The sequence below is a fragment of the Colossoma macropomum genome, unplaced genomic scaffold (assembly GCF_904425465.1).
Source record: "Colossoma macropomum unplaced genomic scaffold, Colossoma_macropomum, whole genome shotgun sequence".
Lineage (NCBI taxonomy): Eukaryota > Metazoa > Chordata > Actinopteri > Characiformes > Serrasalmidae > Colossoma > Colossoma macropomum.
In genome coordinates, this window is record NW_023494789.1 from 19,078,918 (window position 1) to 19,091,093 (window position 12,176).

The following is a 12,176-nucleotide window of genomic DNA, read 5'->3' on the forward strand; positions in this document are numbered from 1 at the left end:
AGAAAGTAAAGCATTTCTAATGGTAAAAAAAAACAACACTGTCACCACTGACACAAGAGCTAGAACAAACTAAGCTTAAAGTTAGCTGGGTAAACAAGAAATACTGCATCATGACCCCTGGATGAACCCATCTGACCCCAGATGGCCCCATACAAACCCCACAGAGAATGAGAATGCTGAGAAAGTTATCTGTAAATTAAACTGTAACTTAAAACCCCAAATGAGCATCCGATCTTCATTAATACACAAATTAGCCACTTGTAAATTCACATTTACACAGCTTGTGGTATTCATTGTATGAGTTAGCTTCTAATTTTGCAGTACATCAGATAGCAAGATGAATAAATCCTGCTTAGGATCCCAAAATAATCCTTCTTAGGACCCCCAAAAGGTTTGAGCGAGCCCTGGCTTCAGTGCTAGGAACCATCTTAAAATTACCAGACAAAAAAATTCTATTATCATTAGCAACAATTTAACTAAATAAGAGGACTCTGTAACCAGCACAGACAGTAAGACTTGCATGGTAGTGTGTGTAGAGCTGGTGTATTTGGTGGTGTTGCTGGGTTTTTTAAAAGTGTCCCTGCTAGGTTGAGAGGGGTTACGACCCACAAATATACAACCAAATGTGGCTCTGTAGCCACAAACTGACCACTGATGGAGACACATCCTTAATTTTAGCACACTAGTAGTAACCTACATCACTGGTTAGACAGAAAGAATAACAGCTATTATGCCTTGCTACTCTGGGTAGGAGTAACATTTTGGGAAGAAAGTGATCAACAAAGCCACATGGCATAGCTTTGATTGTAGATAATGCAAAAAATGCTAATATTTTTCAGTACGTAGTGTGCCCACACTTTACCCTTAATACAGTTTCCATTCTTTTAAGGAGTTTTGCTTTCAGTCTTTTAAAGAAATCTGCAGTGACATTTTTCCATATCTCAAAAGTTCATTTTCTGCTTCTTACAATTCAAATAATTCAAACACATTCAGGGAAGTTTAGGGTGGCCAGTCCATTGTTCTGACAACACCAGTGGCGTCTTCATTCGCAAAATTATTTTGCACATGTTCTTTTCTCAGGAATGTCTTCTTGACAGCAACAACCTTTCAGACTCATAGTGTTGAGTTGTCTTCTCACAGTGGAGGGATGGAGAGAAACACCTATGGATTTTTTCAGATCTGAAGCAAGAGTGGAGCTTGATTTTGTCCTGTTTCTCAAACATGATGTGTATCTGTTTATCTGAACTATCTGACAGTTTTGGTGGTCTACCAGGTCTTGCATGACATGTTAGGAGCCCCGTTTCTCTATTTCTTTTAATCATTTTTTGGAAACATTTGTCTTTTCCCTTGTTTGTCTTTGACTTTCTGATGCAAGTGCAGAAGGTCTTATCTAATGTCATCAGAAATATACCCTGATAACTTGTACTCAATGGCTCTTCTGACTGGAAATTAAATAAACAAAAGGTGGTCTCTGACTTTTGCATAGTACTGTAGGATTATTGTCTCTCATCTTAACCTGTAACTGCAGGCTTATTATTCAGTTATTAAACTTAAGTCTGATTTCCCTGTAAAAGACTTATTCAGTAACTATTATGAAACAAATATATAAGTTATGTTTTAAGAGTATGGAAGAAAAGTCTGAACCCACTGATGGATTTTTAAAGTGTAAGAGGATAAAACAGGCATATTATATATAATTTGCACTTTTTTGAAAGGTGTGATGTGCACAAACACTAAAACAGTGGGCTTTTAGGTGTGTGCCCAGGGAGCCCACTTAAATGGGCAGCACTGTTTCTCTTAAGTGTGTGTGTGGGTGTCTGAGTGTTCATGTGTGTGTAAACGCAGCAGGGGGTGACATAGTGCGAGCTTGGTGTTGAGGGGGTTTAACAGGATTTTAAATGCGAGTAGAATGGCCTAACACAGGCAGGCAGTGGACACGGGCTGTGTTCACTCACTCACGAGCGAACGAGTGAAAGAGGTGGAGGGAAGAGTGCTGCTGCACTTCTCTCCAAATTGTTTTGCTCACTCAGTGTCCCCGGCCTCCCTCAGCTGCCCCGAGGCTCGCCACAGCAACAAAAGCTGAAAATGACTCCCATTTAAAGGGTATTGGGTTGCATTACCCTGGTCAGGTGGGACAGCCTGCAAGCCATTATGGAGGCTTGTGGAGGCCACTTGGTGCTGCGAGGCACAAAATAAGACAAAAATGAAAAAAAAAAAGATGGAGAAGGAGGGAAATGGGGAGAGAGAGAGAGAGAGAGAGAGAGACAGAGAGAGAGAGAGTATCCTGAGATCAGTCATGCTGGTTGTATTACTTCATCATTCTTGAAACACGAGTAAATATATCCCTATATTTATACGGTTCATTTAGTCAAGCAGAGTTCAACCTAAAAACAACCAAAGCAAAGCTCCGGAATGCCCTCTGGTCTCTGGTAAGTTTGTCACGGCGTCACAGTTTCATGGTTAGTCACAGTGTATCCCCATGCTTACCCTACCAGTTTTTTTTTAATACAGATTAAAATGGATTTGCATCTATTCACATTTACGAGTTATCATTCCTTAAACCAATTGTTCTCAACCTATTTTAGCCATAACTCCCCCCCTTCTGACTTAACCTTAAATACTCTACAGCAGCCTTTTTCACATTTCAGCACGCAGCGTGCCGATTGTTGACTGGCTGTGCAGTCCATGTTTGTTGTAAATAAATTGCTAGCTATTAATATAACAAATTATCACTGTTGCGTCCCCTACGCTGCCTTCCTGTAGTTGCCCCAATCAGATTTAAAATCCTGATGCTTGCCTACAAAGGCATAAATGGAACAACCCCTCCATACCTGATGGCAATGGTCAAAACCCGATCAGTACCTCGAGTCCTTCGAGCTTCAGATACAGCTCAGCTTGACACGCCATCATTCAAGACACATGAAAGACAAGCATCAAGACTCTTTTTGTCCTGGCACACAGGTGGTGGAACAAACTCCCACAGGCTGTCCAAACAGCAGATCCCCTCATCATCTTCAACAAACTTATTGAAATGTCTAGTATTACATGTCTTAATTCTGTATTTTGTATCTTTTTTTCTAGGTATGAAAGCTCATGGTTAGTTTGGACTCTTCGTACTAGCTAGTGTACTTTCTATGATTAACAACAAAGCACTTTTGTAAGTCGCTCTGCATAAAAGTGTCGGCTAAATGCTGTAAATGGATATTATGGTGCTAACAGCTTTAAAAAGCAAAATAACAACTGTGGAAACATCTGACAGCACTTCCTTGGCTCAGCCATTCTGGAGGAAGCAAAATGCATACTCTTATGTGCCTTTTAGGTAAACATCTCATAATGTTTGAAGTTAGTTTGCCAGTGAAGTTAGCAAAGTTAGCTGCTTGGCTCAGAGCTACACACTGCCAGCCAACTATATTTGTGAAAGAGTATTTCACTCATACACTCACTTAAACCCTTGTTTCAGCTTATAATGACTACTGGATATAATTGGGCTGGGAGGAAAGTCATTCACAAAAATACATTATCAAATATAATCAAACATTTTAATTTGCAAGGCATAGTCTCATCATAGTCTCACAATACTTCTGCTTATCGTGTCTGGTGCATTTTGTCCCTTAACAATAACCATCTTCTTTGACAGGAAAGGGCCGTTGAACCAACAATCAAAATAACCAACCACAGACTATTGTTTCTGAAATTGTTCAAAACTAATGTTAAGGGATAATGCCAATGCAATATGTTAAATAAAAAGCATGTGCAAGTGTTGATGTTCATAACTCATATTTCACTACAATTTTCCTTTCATTTTCACCACCTTCTTGTGCGTTTTTCATTTTTGCTTAATACCATGATGCTGTGAAACTGTAACATTTTTGACTGTGTTAAACCACCCCTAATCTATAGAACCCATATTTCTTTTTACAGTTTATCAAAATAATCAGATGATGTCTGCAGCACTGATTATCAATAAATATATCCCAATAATAAATATAAGTGAGTATATCTCAACATGTATATTTCATTTGACTAAACAAACAAACAAACCACAAACAACCCAAAAAGAAAATCTGTAATGCCCTCAGGTCTATAGAGCCCAAACAGAGCCATTATTTGTTTGTGCATCACCATAATCAGATGATGCCCTCAATACTGAAATCTGGCAGCTAATGCATGCTAACATTAAGTGGGGGGAATAATCTATTGCAAAATCTATATTGAAGTCTAGTCAGGCCAGACATGAGTGAGAGCCATGGCCTTTTAAGCGCTATTGACTTAAAGAGCACACTACTATTACTATCATGTCTTCCTCTTAGAAAAATACATATATATATATATTTGATAGTGCAGTCTCCATGTCACTCAATAAAGAAAGGAGCCAGAGGGCTGAGGGATTGATGGGAATGTGCAGTACGAGCAGTAATGAAATGATGCAGCCCTCTCTCGTACAGGCCATACAGATATTAGTGCATGATGCAACTGACCTTGCTCTCCAGCATTTCCTCGTACCCCTGCCAATGGACTGTTGGCCACAGAGTGACCCAAACAAGGAAAGGATAGACTGGCAATGAGGAATCACAGTAAGATTCTGGGTGTTTGATTATTAATTTAATTCTGAATGTTAGCTAATAAGGGCGGCACGGTGGCACAGTGGGTAGCGCTGTCGCCTCACAGCAAGAATGCCCTGGGTTCAATTCCCAGCCGGGCGACCGGGGTCATTTCTGTGAGGAGTTTGCACGTTCTCCCCGTGTCTGCGTGGGTTTCCTCTGGGTACTCCGGTTTCCTCCCACAGTCCAAAGACGATTGGACATGCTAAAATTGCCCCTAGGTGTGAGTGTGTGTCTGTCTGTCTGCCCTGCGATGGACTGGCGACCTGTCCAGGGTGTATCCTACTTTCTGCCCAATGACAGCTGGGATAGGCTCCAGCACCGCACCGTGACCCCGAAGGATAAGTGGTTTAGATGATGTATGTATGTATGTTAGCTAATAAATATATGGTCAATTTAAGGATAATTAAGGTTGCTAAATGGTTATTGGCTTGAATGTACAGTTTAAGAGAAAACATTAAATTGCTGTACAACCTTTAACAAATAATTTCCTAGTGATGCCACAGCCATCCACAACCGGTGTAATGGTGAAAATGGTTGATGCTGTCAAGGTTGATGCATACACAGAAGTATGTGCATGCGCAGTGGACGCTCGTCTTTGCAGTGGTACAGCTAAACATGCTGTGTTTAGGCTGGAGAGGAAGACAATGCACTGTGGAAAGACTTTAGCTAGCTGACATGGAAACAAAAAAGACCACTTGATTAACTTCTTTAGGTACTGTTAACATTCTGAATGGTGATCATAACATTACTTTGTCAGTCAGTTGTCCAACTGCACAAAGGAAGCAGAGAGAGGAGTACATTTCTAACATGATTGATTGTTTTTATAATGCAAAATGCCTCTGTCATTCAAAAGTGAAGTTAGTTCTTTTAGCCACTATTGTTAAATCAGTAGATGAGCTAATGCTAGAGCTAACAGTTTAACATTAGATGAGAGGCAGTCGTCATCTTCACCAAAAAGTAAACTACCTTCTGCTCCATGAATAATGTGAAAGCATGTTGGCCTGTCAAAGTTATATTGAGAACAGTTTTCTAACGTCAGCTATCATTGTTAGCTTAGCTGAAAACAGCTGGAAAAAGCTGTGGCTTATCCTGATGTAATGCTTGGTTTAGTGCTGGTTTAGCTGGTCACTTAGCATGGTAAGAAAACCTCGTATCTCCATTTTTGTCTTTATTATTCAGTTATTGACATACTTTGAAAATGCCTGTTAGCCTTTACATTGTGTGTAAATTTCATGACTTGGAAAAAAGTCTGGTTCCATTGACTTACATTGAAAGTAAAGTAGTAGAGATATTAGGTTTTCCTCCGACAACAGCAATATGCTGGTCTGTGTTGTTTTTTCTAGCAGCGTTGAGATTTCTCAGTTGTGTCTGTGGCATGTTAAGGCACTTGTGTTGCTAGACTAAACTTTTGCATGGCATCAACTTTTTCTTGCATCTGATTTTAATATTAACAGTTCTACATGTGAGATGCTGACACTGTGAGAGGTTTTTAGTACTGGCCCTCCCTATTCACCATCACTCAGTAGCAATGTTAGCCAATGCAGGCATCTTGTTAGCTGGCATAACAGAACTGGCAGTTAGCTTTCTCCTCCTAAGTGTGCTGAGATGTCCAAGTGAAAGGATACAGTGATGCTTCACATGGAAAGAAGCACATGCCAATCTTCACCTACCCAGCTTGTTAGCATTGTGTGCTAGGGGGCGACCTAGCTGAAAAGTTTGTTAGGGAACAAAAGGTGTTTTTTCTATGGCATCGATCCAAAGAAACTTTTATGGCATCTTTGTTTTTCAGAGTGCTGCGTAGAATTTAAAAAAAAAAAAAAGTTATAAGGCAGTCTGAACAGTGAGATTCACAGGATTCTAGTTTTTAGTACTGCTGTCTCAAGAATCTAAAAAACTTAGTCTGGAATTCATAACAAGGACATTGCTTCAAATAGAGGCCTTTCATGAGTGTTTTGGGAAAAAGAAAACGTGCAAAAAATGAATTTTTTCAAGACAAAACTGAGCAAATGAATTCTTGTATGTCTGATCAGTGGCTCAGTGAGTAAAGTAACAGCTCTTACAAAGTCTTTTAGAATCTTTTATTGAGTCAGGGCTGTTTATGGCCTTTCACAGAATTCAGTCAATATGTTATTGCAAATACACAGTAACGCTAATACATGCTGGTCAGCAGAAGGCAGGACGGCTGAGCCCCACACACACACATGCCGTACCGAGCCGCTGACCTCTTGTGTGTCACCACATCCACATCTGTCATTTTACACAAATGAGTTCCTGCAGCGCCGCCCGCTTCAGCCTCGCAGAATTAACATCAGGAAAGTACTGGGGGAAAGCGTGCTAAATTTGAGCACACGGACTGAATATGCATTGGGAAATTACGTCGCTCACCACCCTGCCAAATATTACGATCATTTATTTTTTCTCCTATCCCCTCCCAACTGTGGGTGTCCTGGCACATTATTAGTGGTTAATCATGAGGCCTATAAAAGGCATAACCAACATGGCCGCTCATAGACCAGTCCCAATCAGAGCAATAGGGAGAGAGCTGATTGCTCATTAGTTCTATTAGTGGCCTGGATCCTCAGGTTTCAGTCTGTTCCAACAGACCATGTCCCTTTAATGACTTAAATACTATCTGCTGGGAGAGGACAGAGCAGCCCCGCGAACACTCACCCATTGCTGGACACACATACAAGATTTGTGATGTTGGCCCTGCACTGCATTCCAACTGGCAGAGTTTACAATATCCTGGGCTGAGGAAATTAAAAGGGACACCATCTTTATCTCTCCAGTCCTTTAACTCCTTTAACAGCATACAAAATATGAATAAACCAAATTTATTTACCGTGTAAGATCAAAAGGTTTAGCAATCTGCTTGACCACATGAAAGCAAAGATGCATTTGCAAGTAAAATCTGGCAACCACAAGCAAAGTATTTCGAGAGAACAACTCAACAAACATAAGAAGATGCCATCACTATGATATCTTTTCATTAAAGGGCTAGTATATGGGATCCAATACAATAAACAACAAACGGTGTGGAAGGCTGAGCTGTTTTAAAGGGGAATTCCATTTTAATGGCATGTGGTACTATTATTTCATTGGTAGCACTTTATTGGAAAACTACTTACATCATGAAATTCAAAAAGTAATACTGATGTCAATACAAAGTCATTTACTTTATCTTTGGAAAACTGACATAATATGTTCATAAAAATTCATCATGTTTTCAATATGTTATCAATGCTTATGCATGTGTTAGGAAGTCTATATTCATATGTACATATATACATTTTGACCTCTGTAGATTAGTGTACTTTTGACATAATTTCATTCATGTTGTAGTTTGTATAATTTGGCAAATGTATGATTGAAGTTCTAATTAGTTTGAAATGTTAATTTCATGATCCTTCTTAAGAAAAATGTTTAAAAAACAAACCCTTACCTCAGCATTGCATGCACTGCATCTCAGTCTATCTTCACTTCCAAGTCCCTGCAATACAGAGAGAAAAGTTTACCAAGGCCTCTGCACTGATACTGCATTTAGTGCCTCTTTTAAGTGCCTTTGGCCTCCTAAGCAGGAGAGCCCACAATTATGTCCACATGATCACGCAACAGTGGAGATATACATCATTTACAACAGCAAAAATAAAGGCTACATCATTTACGCTTCAGTCCTACTTTATGCTCTGCATATAATTCAGCAATAGGCCACCACACGCACAAGCTAATAGAAAAAGCTTGTGTGGTCCATAAAACAAGATACAACTAAAATTAATTACCTAAATAATTAAGGGCCTCATAGTATAAATGTTACGCATTAGCAATTAGCCGGATTTATCCCTGTAAATGCTGGACAGCGTAATGGAAAGACATGCAAGGAGAGAGTGAGAGAGTGAGAGAGAGTTACAGAGAGAGAGAGAGAGAGAGAGAGAGAGAGAGAGGGAAACACAATCGCCAGATCCGGAGCTTATATGCATGACATGTGGGAGCTCATTTTGATAGATGTTAATGGCATATAATTATAGAACAGTGCTATTAAGCGATGTGATTTTACAAGAGGCCCGTGGCCCCCGGAGCAGTGGCCTGATTGCTGAGAGTGTGTTTGCCTAATGAATGGAAATGCATGTATGTTTGCAGTGATGGGAATGATCAAGCCATGAGAGAGAAAAAGGAGGGGAAAGAAAGAAAGAAAGAAAGAAAGAAAGAAAGAAAGAAAGAATTCACAGAAGGTGAGAGAGAAAAGAAAGAAAGAAAGAAAGAAAGAAAGAAAGAAGAAAGAAAGAAAGATTCACAGAAGGTGAGATAGAAAGAAAGAAAGAAAGAAAGAAAGAAGGAAAAAGAATTCACAGAAGATGAGAAAGAGAGAGAAGAAAGAAAGAATGACAGAAAGAAAGAACGATAATGAAAGAGAAACAACTCAAAAAACTCCGAACTCAGAAGTTTATTTTTTTTAAATGATTAATTGATTTTAATAAAACATAATTTAGGGTTTAAGACAAATATATAAAATAAATACATATCAAATCCAACTTTATTTACTTTATTTATTAAAATTATATCACACTCTTCAATTGTTTAAATCTTCATGTATTTTTTATGACGTGTCATGTTATTGTGTCTTTATAAAGGAAACTTAAAGAAATACGAAGGTCTGATAGTCTGTGCTGTATCTTAACTCAATATCTCTCAATATAATAAACTGAATGCAGAGGTCATTTAGCTGAAGGATCACTGCAGTGATGTAATGTTTATTGAATCCAACATATAAAACTACTTTATCTTAACAAGCAGGTCTTTGAAAAATCTTCAACATTGTTTAGCTGAGGCCACATCTCGGAGGGTAGCTCAGGCTAAATTTAGTTAGTTGTTAGCATTTTACAGACTGCTCTGCATCTGGCCAACCATAATCATATCCACTTTTCGCTTTTTTCCCCTTGTCATTTGCTCCACAACTTTGAGGTCTGTTTCATATGGATTGAATTACATATTTTGGAAAGAGTATTATTTTTCACATAAGATGACTTCCATTAACTGCCGTAGACTGAAAACAGATGAAGGTCTTTTTTTTGTACAAGAATGGAAAACATATTTATATGTCGGTATATGGGCCGAATGATTGCGGTGGTTTTGACGTGCTTTGTGCTGAGTGGTAGTGGATGATATCGTCCTTGTTCTGTGGTATTTTGGTTGTTTTATCAGTAGTTCCTGTTCAGTAGGCCCACTGCAAGCTTGATTGCGGTTGTCCTGACGCCTCATACGCCCTTGTCCGCCATTGAAAGGGTCTCGCTCCACCAGGAGCGCCCTCCTCCTAATGAGGGTCAAAGGTCAGCATGTTGAGCGCCTAGAGGAGCCAGGATCTCCCAGGCACACTCAGTCACTGACTCCGGCCCTATATTTAAATCAGCCCTCTAGCACTCTGCTAGCTGTCTCAGAGGCCATCTCTTAACTAGTTCCTGGTTGCTAATTAGTTTTTGCGCCATGCTATTTGTCTCTCTGAGCCTGCATGGGGGGAGAAGGGGGGCCAAACGGAGCTGGCCTAAAAAAAGATGCTGTATATGTGCAACTTATTCGCTAACATGTCACATACAATTCACATGCAGCGCTAGCAAAGATCCAGATCCTGCATCTGGAGTAGAGTGAGTATTAGGCCAGTTTCCCACACATGGATTAAGCCTAGTCTTGGACTACTCTGAAAAAAAAACAAAAAAACATGGTGCTTTGAATTTACATGACTCAAATGTGTCAAGCAGTTGCACATGAATGCATCGTCACAAATCTTGCCAAGATAGTTCACTGAAAGACTACAATAGTGTTCAACCCTTTCTAGTTTTGGCTTAAAGGGGATTTTCACTTGTTTTTCAAATTTTCTCTGTAAATTTACCTTTAAGACATAAACAAATTAATTCAGAGTGGCTTGATGTGGAATGCGGTGTTCTAGAGAAACATGCTGTGTCAGAATTGGTCACAGTTTTAGTGATAGGGACCAGGTGTCCTCACAATTTCATGTTTCTAAAAGCTCCCTCACTGAAAGCTATCGCAATAAATGGTTAAGGAAAAAATTATCGTTTTACAATATATGATGTTCTGAGATAATATTCTGGCCTAAAACCTTTTTTTAAATCCGTTTAATTTCAGATTTACTATTATTTTTCCATTCTCATCATTACATATAAAACTCAGAAGACACATGTAGGTCATTTTGTATATAAAATAAATAAAATGTCTATATTTGAGTTGTAAGCATCACAACTCCTGGTTCCTATGACAAAATCTGTGTTAGTAAGTTTCTCTTATCTATGCCATTTCATTTACAAACACTCTGACTGATTTTTACATCTCAACGCTGAATCATGCAGAAATTTAGAAAAATGGTATGGTGTGGAATTTCACTTTAAACTTAATCTGAGCTCTAGAATAAAAAAGCATTTTCTCTCTTTTTTGGCATTTCTTTTTGGTTCAAGGATCTATACTAGTGCTGTGCCGCAACAACTGGTCAGTAAATGTTGTTAGTGAAATTAGATTAGCACGTTGAACTGGCCTTTTTTTCTTCCTTTTTTTTTACCTAAGCTGCTTTTAAGAGTAGTAACAGTGCACACTCTCGCCGGTAACTGCACAGCACAAAGCACTCACGAGTCAAATAGTTATTGGATTACATTTTCTGGCTTCATAAAATGCGGTTAAGAGGCACTTTAGGCGTATGCGGCTGACCTGCTTTCGGGGAGATGGCCATCAGACGAGAAGTGACAGGTCAATCACTGATTTCAGCCAGACTGTCAGAGACGCACACTGTGGCCTTTCCTCTCTCCGTGCATACTCGCAGAGGGAGAAGAGGAATGCACAGACACATCCAGAGGAGGACGAGAGAATGCAGCACAACGGTGTGCATGTGTGTATGTGTGTGTGTGTGTGTGTGTGTGTGTGTTTGAGTCTGTACTTCAACAAAGACTCTAAGGAGATATTCAGCAATTAGACCTCTAAATGGCCTCTGTCATGAGAAAACCGTGTAAGTCACTCTGAAAGAGTAACTTTATAGGAGAAAACTTGTTCTTTACTGTAATGTACATGAATGTAAGATTTTATTGCAAGTCACTTTTGAGCATTTCTATTGATTCTTTCATCATGCAAATGCAAACAAGAAGTTTCAGGTTTGTGCCACAAACAGGATTTTTGTGTCATCTGACCACAAAACCTTGTTCCGCATTTTAGCTGTGTCACTTTTCTGTTAAACTCTACATGTGCTTTGATGTGGTTTTGTGGTTTTTCTTCAGTAATGGCTTCTTTTTTACACCTTCCCGTACATATAACTGGTGCACCTTCACTTCAGTCTCAGCCACTGAATTGTGTATCTCCGTCAGCGTGATTGTTGACTTCTTTGTGGCTTCCCTCAGAAGTTCCCTTCTTGCTCTGATGCTGAGTTTTGAGGGTCAGCCTTGTCTAGGCAGTGCCTGGGTGGCATGATGCAGTTTCCATTCCCTTACAACTGATCCAACAGAGCTCACTGGGAAATTGAAACAGTTGGATATTATTTTGTGGCCTTTTCCTTTTTCCTGTGCATGTCTATAACTTCCTTTA

General features: G+C 39.4%; 1 protein-coding gene across 2 annotated transcripts in view; it reads right to left on the reverse strand.

The window, feature by feature from the left end:
- The window catches only part of LOC118808059, a 154,721-nt gene that overhangs the window by 110,711 nt on the left and 31,834 nt on the right, over window positions 1-12,176 (reverse strand). For both annotated transcript variants that reach the window (XM_036570428.1, XM_036570427.1), the window contains exon 3: window positions 8,047-8,094. In XM_036570428.1, coding sequence (XP_036426321.1) covers window positions 8,047-8,094 — 48 coding nt within the window. The remainder of the gene's footprint in view (window positions 1-8,046; window positions 8,095-12,176) is intronic.